This window comes from Eptatretus burgeri, chromosome 15, assembly GCF_056783735.1.
Source record: "Eptatretus burgeri isolate ZD-2024b chromosome 15, Ebu_testis_v1, whole genome shotgun sequence".
Classification (NCBI taxonomy): domain Eukaryota; kingdom Metazoa; phylum Chordata; class Myxini; order Myxiniformes; family Myxinidae; genus Eptatretus; species Eptatretus burgeri.
In genome coordinates, this window is record NC_140975.1 from 21727834 (window position 1) to 21738896 (window position 11063).

At 43.7% G+C, this 11063-nt stretch overlaps 1 protein-coding gene across 7 annotated transcripts in view; it reads left to right on the forward strand.

Annotated features, from left to right (window-relative positions):
• The window catches only part of LOC147011708 (BTB/POZ domain-containing protein 7-like), a 192284-nt gene that overhangs the window by 97276 nt on the left and 83945 nt on the right, over positions 1-11063 (forward strand). For all 7 annotated transcript variants that reach the window (XM_085857689.1, XM_085857687.1, XM_085857691.1 and 4 more), the window contains one exon: positions 6489-6912. In XM_085857689.1, coding sequence (XP_085713815.1) covers positions 6489-6912 — 424 coding nt within the window. The remainder of the gene's footprint in view (positions 1-6488; positions 6913-11063) is intronic.

Below are 11063 nucleotides of genomic sequence, written 5' to 3' on the forward strand. Positions count from 1 at the left end.
GTGACGAACATGGAAGGAGTATTCAAACAACAGCAACCACAGCGACAGCAGCAGCAGCAACACCACCAACAACGACAACTACAAAGTGTTTAAAAAGATTCTGCTTTTTCCTTCGTTACATTTCATTTTCGATCCTCTTTGAGATTCACGGAGAGACATGCAATATGTTTGTGAAGTGCAACATGCTGTCTTTTGATTAAACCTGTCAGCAAAGTGACAGGTAGGCATGCCTAGTGCATGAAATTTCTGCACCCTCCGCTCGATGGCCTATCTCGGTTTTATCCCTCGCACGCCTCCTTTGGTTTCATTTTCTCAATTTATCCTTCTCATTTAAGTTTTTTTCCCTCTGCATACAAACTATGCATGTGACCATATACTGGTATTCTGCACATAACCCTACAGTCTGCTTAATTATCCTCGCCTCCACCCTCCCCACCCCTCTTTCCACGAGCCAGAGCAAAATAAATACATGGGGTTAATAAGTAGGATCATTGATTCACATGATATGTGAATTCACAGCAGCAGAAGCTGCCGAGGCCAGGTCCGAGTGAAGCTGGAAACGCACAAAGAACCCAAACCCCTTCTCGTGTGATTAAACCAAGTCCGGCCTGTCAGGCGCGGTATTCCGTCGATAGACAAATGAATGCTTCTTGAGGCCTGAAGCTCCACAATGCCTCTCAGAGGACCGCTTCAAAGATCTCACTCACAAAATGCGAGGCTTTATTCCATGATATTCTGGATATAGACTCTCGATACGGAAATCTTTCACTGAGAACAGCCCCACAAAATACCGATTTTGCTTCTTTTAAAATCCCAGCTGGGTCGTTTTGATAATCCAGAGACTGTTTAGGGGATGCTTCGTACGCATGGCCACTTTAAAATCGTAATTTTGCAAGAGGGTTTTTAATGTTCTTGTGTGAGTAGAATCATTTGATTACCGTCTGCTGCCTTTTTATGCCTGGTGTTGGCTTAATGGTTCGGGTGGCGGGCTTTGGATCCTCGGGTCCGGAGTTCAAATCCTGCTCAGCTGTTGAATTAATACCAGGTGGGGTTAACTCGGCCTGTCATCCTTCTGAGGTCGGCAAAATGAGTGCCAGCTTGCTGGTATACTGTCGGAGTGGCGACCCATGGGATTGTGCCCAATAGCCAAGGAGACTGCTTCGGCAGCACCAACGCTCTGCACAGAGTATGGTCCCAATCTCCTCCTCCTCCTGCTGCCTTTTCTGCCTGGTGCTGCATCCTGGAGTACTCTGCGTTTTGCATGAACATTGCTTTTGTATTTTCCTTGTCAATGTCAGAGCTATGATGCTGTTATTAATTTTTTTCTAAAGATAAAAACTACACTTCTGCTGTTTGAGTTTCGCAGCCATCTACTTTATGCATATACACAACAATATGAAGATTTTGAACCCCCTTTCCCCATCCCCATCCCCCCCCCCAAGCCTGTATATTGTTCATACACACACTCCTTGATCCACTTATCTTCGAATTCCTATCTTTCACCAACATTCTTTCCATTTAGTTTCATTTCCAAGTCGATTCCACTTTGCTCCCTTTTCTCGCCGATCCAACCCTTTCTTCTTACTTTTCCAAATTAACTTCTCTCCTTTGTCAGACTTTGTATGGAAATCTCATCTTGTATTATAAACTTGAATATTTACAAATAAACTGCATTATACTTTGTTACCTCTGCCGCCGCAAGTGGACAGAGGTTGTGTTTTCACCCCTGTCTGTTGGGTCGCCGAAATAGGTGACCCTTATTGTCAGTAATTCTGTCTGCTTGTTTGGATGTTTGTTTGGATGTTTGTTCATTTGTAATCAGCATAATTGGTAGTAAACGTGGGCGGATTTTGACCAAACTCGGGTGGTGGGTACATCTTATGATCTAGTGCTTTGGAAATTGTGATGGTTGCTCGGGACAATTTGGTTCCCTCGCAACAACCGAAAAACCTTCAAAATCGGTACCGTTCACGCGACATCAATTCCGAAAGCCATTATCCCACGTAGGGTTATTAAAATTGGCATGAATGATCTACAGGTGATGCTCTATCAAATATATTCCGGTTTTTGTGATGTATGGAATACTTTACCCGCAACGCCCCCTACAATTAGGGTATGTGCGAAAATTGGTGAAAATTGAAGATCCCTTAGCGACCAGGTGAGTGCATCGATGCGAATGAAACTTTGCAGGTTCATGGTACTCAATGAGTACTACAACTTTGCCTCAGGACATATTGACCGATTTCACTTCGGTCAGGGGTCATAGGTCAATTAGTGTAAAAATCGATAATATGCGAGAGCTGGAGGTGCCTTCGCGCCAAATGCTACTCCTCCTAGGGTTATGGTCGGATGGTCATGAAAATTCACACTAATCGTCTGGAATACATTGTGCACAAACGATCGAGCCGGATTTTCGATTTAGATCTTTGTTCACCCACAGCACCCCCTCGAACTTTGGGGATTTCCGATTTCAAACCGCATTTTCAGTGCTTTTCATTCAAATGGGTACCGAGTAGTTATCAGTAGATGGAACTGGATGAGATTTGATTTGCATAATCTTAAGGTGATTCCCTATCCGCTATATGACATCCATTTTGCTCTATATCTTATAGTTTCCATGCTTGGCGACCCATCGCCACCTACCGGCTTGTCTGTCTGTCTGTCTGAGCATGATATCTCAAAAAGTTATGGACGGATTCAAATGAACCTTGGTGGACAGGTTTAGTGTGTGATGAGAACGAATTGATTCGATTTTGTTGAAGATCCGGATCCGGATCCGGATCCGATGATGTTTTTTTCATTTTCCAAGTGAATCTTCATATTTGCGAAATGGGGCCTGAAACGATACATGACATGATATTTCAAAACTTTGTGATTAAACTTGGTGGATGAGTTTGGTCGTTGAGAAGAACAAAACAACTAGGTTTTGGTTCAGGTCCGGATCTAGATCTGACCTATCAGTGTGATACAAAACGGAAACTGTTCAGCCTGGCGGAGGTATGCGCTTTCCCGAGTGCTGTTCTCGTTACATCTGCAATTCCAAAAATTGTTCAATTCGCCATATATTTGACGTGCCTGAAGTGAAGAATCAACACCCAGATTGTTTGTTCAAAAAAATCCACCCGGCTCACTTACATTGTCTTCAGGGGAGGAGTCATCGGCCTGCCCCATGTGGTCTGATCTGCATCGGTGCCAAACCACATTGTAATTGACTCTCATCTTTGGATGAGCAGTAAAAGGCGACATGGATTTGCCACCCCTGTCATAAAACCCCACTAACTGAATGGAAAAATAAGGTGTGATAGGTTTGTTTACATTTACGTTGTTACAGGTACGTGGTCAGGTTAACATCCTCTTCAAAGAAGAACATACTCCGTGATGCTGTTCTCCTGCCGGTAACTCTATAACAGTGAAGTGGTTTTGTACATGTATCCATCTGCCAGAAAGCCATCTTTCTCCCAATGAATCTGATTTCCATACGTTTTTGGAGGTGCTCACATTCTGTGTACTTTTAGTTGTCATTTGTCCAGCACCATGGAATTATATATATATATATATATATATATATATATATATATATATATATATATGTATATATATGTATATATGTATATATGTATATATGTATATATGTATATATGTATATATGTATATATGTATATATGTATATATGTATATGTATATATATATATATATATATATATATATATATATATATATATATATATATATATATGTATGTGTATATATGTATATGTATATATGTATATATATGTATATATGTATGTATATATATGTATATATGTATATGTATATATGTATATATATATATATATATGTATATATATATGTATATATATATATGTATGTATATATATATATATATATATATATATATATATATATATATATATATATATATATATATATATATATATATATAATATGACTGTTTTGGAAACGTACCCCAGGGGGAGAGCATACATTGACACCGAGGCAACCGAAGGATGAGTTATTTCAATAGTCTACGTGTCGGTAGACCTTTGCCCCTTGTCCAAGGGTTTGGGGTGGCATGCGTTGAGGTTAGTTTGTGTTTCCCCGGTGTGATGTCTTCTCTCCCCCACTGCTCCTTTCAATCTTTCTTTCCTTCGCCCCATCGATCCTTTCCAACAATCCCCTCTCTGCTTTTCTCAATCCACCAATAATCCCCCCTTCACCAAACCACAATTCAACAACCCTCCTTCACCCCATCGGTGTCACCTTTAAACCCACAGCCGGCGGTTGTCCATCAATCCGTTTGTGGCTATTGATCCTTTTGGCTGATCGGATTACTTTCACGCATCGGACTTTCTTCCTTCTTGCATTCATACACTCGTGGCGCAAAGCACGACACTTGGTGCATTTGTGGTGTAACACGGCGCTTCTCACATGCATGACCATGGCACAAAGTGCTATGCTTTTACCACACGTGATAAAGTACGGCACAATTTGCATGCATAGTGCAGTGCGTACTGTACAAAGGATGTTTAGCGTGCAGAGAGGGGCTTGAGGGCGCCTTCTGCATCTTTTGTGCGTGAGCGGAGGGGTGAGGGATGAGGGCAGTTTTGGAAGTTCCCTCACAAACAGTGCCATTTTCCACAAGCTGCGTCGTGGACATGTTCCCACATCGGATGCGCCCCGATGAGAGGGAGGCTGGCACGAGAGAGACGGAGAAAGCCATGTCCTGTGAGGAGAAAAGAGCACAGAGCTGGTCCTCATCCATTTCCTGAAAGCTCGTCAGGGGAGGAGCAGACAGGTGCACAGATCGTAAGAGTAGAAGGAAAGAGCTCATAGTTGTGGAGGAGGGCAGGAGGAAAGCCCAGATATCTTGCACGCTGGATAGGACTTGCCTATTTGTTCTGGACACCTCAGACACTCAGCTGCATGTCCCATCGCCACTCCACCGCCAATATTCCCCATCCTTTCCCCTCCCCCAGTATATTTGGACTGGCACAGCCCGTGAGGTGAGGGAACGAGTCAACCCCACACTCCGTACTTTTCTTCTCAGTTCTTCTTGTCTTCTTCCTAGAGTGAATGATGGCCGTATGTCTTGTATAAACAAGATTGCTTAAGAGTACGTGTTCAGGTTAAATCTGCTCTTATGTTCCTTTTGCCTCTTGCCTGCACTCGCTTTTAAATGATGGTGTGTGCGTGTGTGTGTGTGTGTGTGTGTGTGTGTGTGTGTGTGTGTGTGTGTGTGTGTGTGTGTGTGTGTGTGTGTGTGTGTGTGTAAAAATAAATAATAGTTGGTTGTTATTTCAAATCTGTCTCGGTTGTCCTTTTCTTCCTTGGTCCGACACAGTGTACAAGTATAGTTAAACCGGAAGTTGTACCCCACTGATTGGCTCTGCTCGTTAGCCAGTGAACACTCACTGTATTGCTTGGCAGTAACCTGAGTGTGCTTCCGCACCCGCATGAACAAAACTGAGAGTGCACGAAACTCGGTTAATTTCGTCACCTCCTTGGGTAAACGGAGTCCAACCGATAACCCTGTTGGAGTTGATGAGGTTGATTGATGTTTGTGGTTGCTTAGCAACTCACCGGTCCACGGAATTTTCCGTGGCTGGTGGCCTCAGGACTGGGCATTCGGAAGGAACCCGAGGGTCTTTCCCTCATGGCGAATCCTGAACCCCAGGCCATGACAAAATATATATAGTATATTGATATTCTCAAACAGCATGGTACGAGCAAGTACCGTTTGCAGCGGCAATCAAAGTAAAAGGAGCACATCTTTGTGCTCCTCTTCCTTTGATTGCCGTTGCAATGAGACGTTGAGAAAAAGAGAACCCTGGAGAGGGATGGTGGTACCTGTGGTTTTACAAGCTTAACGAACACACCTTGCCATTGTGTATGCATTGATTGCCCACAAAAATCCCCGAGAACACGGGGTAATTGCTCCAAGTTATGGCTTCACCCATTTGAAAAGAACGTCAAACGCCGATCAAAGGCTGTGGGATGGAGAGCGGATTGGAGACTTCGGGCTTGTTCCTGAAAATGTTTCAATGTTATAAATTGATGGAATGGAGTGGGCAGCAAATCCTGTCACGGTCATTCGATTGACTTTGAAATTGTGTTGCTGTGTTGTGGTTTGACCTCATGTGTTTTGCCATCACCTCACTCGAGATGCGTTAAAGTACTGCAATGACTTTATTATTTATTCGTCTTCACGTCATTTCTTTCGTAATACATTGAGATCTCTATTATTGCAACAACAACAACAATAATAATAATAATGGAAGATTTTGTAATACGTGGTGAGCACAGCTGGTCGAGATTCATTGTTTTCATCTGAGACTTCTGTGAGTCCACAGCAGTAAAGAAGATTTTCTTTTGGAGACTTTTGAATGATTTTCTTCAGGCTTGGACCTGATATTGAAAAAATAAATAAATTGACAATTCAAGAATGGATTGTTAAAGTCTTTTGTATGCTTTTTCCACCATTACCACAGTATGCGGAGATGTGTGGTGGCTACGGGCCGGATGCGGTGCCTGATGAATTGCGCTGCCACAAGGCCATCCTCTCCGCACGCTGTCCCTTCTTTCGTCGCCTTTTTCAGCGACGTTGGAGGACCGGCGAGGAGCTGACTGAGCGTGCATTGCAGGCCCCGACACGCATTGTGCTCGATGACTCCGTAATTCCTCGACGCTACGCGGCCGCCTTGCTGCACTGTATATACACCAATGCGGTGGATTTGACCCTGGTCACGCCGCCGGCCTCCCCCAGCACCCCTGGTGCACTTGCGTCAGGCCCAAGTACCCTTGGTGATGCCGGTCCTGCGCCTTTGCCGGGTCCTTGCCTCCCCTCAAGAGTGGAGGACGCAATGGAGCTGTATGCCATTGCACTCTTCCTGGAGTTTGGTGCGATGGCACAAGGTGAGGTCCTGCACTGTCGCTTCGACTGACAAACACCATCAAGCTTCATATCTTATCCTCCCACATCTTTTGCTCTACCCTAAGCCTCAGATACTTTCATTGCTTCGTCTTAATGCCATTTTAGATGAGTGAGTGCCATATTGTTTTGAGCAAAGGAACCAGTTAGATTGAGTGAGTATAGTTTGCAGCTTCATTCACTCATTTTGTGTGCAGCCTGTGGCTGCTGGTTTGCATCATTGCTGGGAGCACGGCTGGACCGCTGATGCAATGCCTCCTGTAGGTTAGGGCAATAATTTTGAATTTGGCCATGGCGCTGGCGATAGCTCACCTACTCTTCACAAAGGACAACATGGAATTTTTTACCCTCCACCGACTAATGCTTGCAGATGGGAGTCCCAGTTTAACGTCCATCCGAGGGATGGCACACAATTTGGTGAATCAGCCTGCCTGCGAAACACCAGGATGACAATTTATAGCTGGGTCGGGATTCAAACCCAGGCTAGGCAGTTTATAGGCAAGTGTGCCAGCCGCTTGGCCATCCTGCCAGCCCGGTTTGGAACTATTTACATATTATACCTCTACTTACCGTACATAATATGTAGATTACATCTTTATATTATTCCAATTATAAGGTTTCTCATTGATCACACGGTATAATTTATTTCTCTTGTCTCTCCAATCCCATCCTCCCTAACTCGGCACTCTCTCGCTCCGATTATCTACCCCTCCCTGACTCAGCACCCTCTCACTCCTATTATCTACCCATCCCTGTCCTGCACTAATCAATTAGATCAAAGCCCCCTTATGCGATGAGAAAATATATTCGTCATAAATTTATTCGCGTTTTTTTCTGTGTTATTGAATATTTTGTAAATCGACATCATCAACCGAATGTGGCTGACAAATAATCCCCTGGAGGATTAAAGATTATTTAAAGATGTGATCAGGATATCTCAAAAAGTTGTGGGGAGATTGGATGCGTGACGAGGACAAAATGATTCGATTTTGGTGAAGATCTGAATCCGAATCCAGATACGGATACCATTATTTTTTTTGGAGATTCTTTGAGAGACATTGAGAGACAGGGCCAAAAATGATTTGCAGCACGATATCTCAATAAATTGTTGACGGATTCGGATGAAACTTGATGTACAAGTTGGGTGTGTGACAAGGAAGAATTGATTCAGTTTTGTTGACAATCTGGATCTGGTCCAATAATTTTTTAATTGATTGTTCACCATTCGGTGATGGGGCTAAAAATGATATAAAGCATGATATCTCAAAAAGTTATCAACGGATTAGGATGTAACTTGAAGGAACAGTTTGGGGGTGACAAGGATTGATCAATTAGATTTTTGCGAAGATCCGGATACTGGAATTTTTGTAAATGATTCGACATCATTGAGAGACGGGGCCAAAAATGATGGGTAGCATGATATTTCAAAAAGTTGTGGACGAGTTGTGACAAAACTCGGTGGATTATTTTGCTCAGTTTCAGGTAGGTGACGAGAACAAGCCGGTAAGATTTTGGTTCAGGTCCGAATCGAGATCCAGCCTATCATCGGGATATAAACAGTAAACTGTTCAGCCTGGCAGAGGTATGCACTCTACCGCGTGCTGTTCTCTTTTATTTTGTACAAACGTGCCATGTTGCTATGCCGGGGCTTGGCGACATCGACTGTAGGGTTTGGTGGTGTCATGGCGAGTAAGCGTTGATTTATTTACGGACTCCTTGTTGCGTGTAATTGGAATTGCAATCGATGCCACCCACAGAAAGAGTTTCATTGCCTTTTGCACTGTATACAAGCCTCTGTATTGGGGAGTGTATCTCAAGCCGAGTGGCTAATATTGAGAGCCTTGCAAACGAGTGTTTCAGTGCTCTCTTATCTGTATCGAGCTGCTTGCTAATAATTACACCACCTTAACTAGATTGTGCACATTTCATCGCGTCTTTTGGGTTACTTCCAATCATGGGATTTAAGTTGCCACCATGTAATGGTGGAAGGCCCCCCCCTTCTTTTTAATGTCTGCTTGGTCTGGATTCTGCATGTGGGTGAGGCAGCCATCACAGTTATCAGATGCAGCATTGGGCATATGAACAGCTTTGCTTCGGTTTTTCAGTTAGTTGTATTGGCACAACCATTGTGGCTTAAGCATGTCGATGGAGGGATGTTGGAAGGAGCATCGTTGGCAGGAAAGGGGTGTGTAGCTCTTTTGAAGCACTGCTGAATAATGGTGATGGCATCCAAAGTGGTTTTGCTCTGTTGAACCTTTGACTTCAGACATGTCCGTGGAATGTTATTTGTGCAGTAACAACTCCTCCACCAACCCAGAACAGCTTCTCTGATGGGTGGAAGTTACAGACGTGATTGAATGGGAGATAAACTCAACTGATGCACATTAACTGCAAATGGCACTTCAGTAGAACTCCAAAGAATGCACAGTCAAGTCATTGAGTTGCTTCTGTATTTTCATTTTATTTTCATTGTTGTTGTGCCAGTGATTGTCAAATCTCATATTCTGAGTCATTATCCTACTATAATAAGGTGTTTGTGTTTGTGTGTGCGTGCGTGCGTGCACGCGTCTGAAATTCAGGAAAAATAAACAGGGCTGGCACAATCTCCACCATATTTTGCATACGTGTTGGTAGTACCCAAGATCAAGTGCTCGGCACAAGGAAAAAAATCCCCCCACCTTCTCACCCCAGTCTGCTCCCGAAGAGATTGGGTGTTTCCAGTGAGATCAAAAGCTTATATTTTAATACGAGATTTAGCATTGTTAAATGCCTTGACCAAGGTTGTGGTGTATTCTTCTGAATTGAGAAATATCAGATGTCAAATACCTCACCTGGGGGACACATCGTCATGTCTGAGGCTCACTGACGTGATATGCCTCAGCGCCGAGATCCTTTGTCCGAGGAAACGGCTGATCGGTTTTAGCCTACAACTGCGTTCAATTATTCGACAACTTTACCGATCCCCAAGGTCGCCCAAATGAGCCAAAATTAACGGCACACGCACATGAAGCAGATGGATTAAACACGTTTCTTACCTTTTAAAAGGTTTATTTGTAATGAATATGGGGGGGGGGGAAGGTAGATGGCACGAGTATGTCTGAACAAACCTTGCGAATCAACAGACACAAACAGGGAGATGGGGACACAAACTTATGTACAGGGACGTAAGAAATGAATAAAACCCAAGCCACACCAGATGCCACAGATGACACTTACACAAACATTTAAATTGTATGTGAGGACTTTCCTTTGGCACAATGTACAGGATGGGAGGAGATGATGCAGCCCGTTTTGGAAAGCAGCGACAAAGTGAACCCAAAGATGAGATAAGGTCAAGGATGAGACAAGGCAGTCATGAGGAGTACCAGTAACAATCAGCTCTCATGACCCTTCAGGTGCTTCTTCATCAGACTCCAATCCACCTGCATGCCGGGAGCTCTGGTGTCGTTTCCGTTCTCTCGTCCTTCTCTAAAACCACTCCTTCTTCTCAGCAGTCCCTCCTATGGGGCGGCCCCATTAACAATAAATCCTTGCCTGCTTCTGGGCCCGACAGCTCATTATGCCGCTGTGGCTGACGCACACTGTCCAGACAGATCGTGACGGCCTTTTCACACATGTGTGACGTTTTTTTTTTAATGATGGGAAGTCCTCATCTGGCACCACCCACAAACAAGAGGTGTTTACACATTCAATATTACCCTGATTATCCTGTCTATAAATTACATACGCTGCCTACTTAGCATCACGTGCAACAAAACGACTTTCTCTGACAAGTCCCTGCTATGTAACCTACTCGAAATACGCGGACCATGTTTCACTTACCACAGTCTCACGATGGATCCTCTCTCCCACCACCCCTCCGCTGAACAATATATTTGTTACATTCACATATGGTAAGGGAGAAGAGGGGCTGAGTTAATAAAACTGAAACTGAGCAAAATAATACGAGCGAGAATAGTAAGAGGTAAAGGAGGATGGGAAAGTATGGGAAGACTGTGCAGAGACGTGAAAGAGAGTTTGGTGGATAGCGCAGCTGTGTTTAGCCTTTGGGTGTTCTTGTGAAGTCTGTTCTCAAATTATCAAAGACGGCTCCGAGGGGGAATTGTGAAAACCAGCAATTTAAGCTTCACTCTTG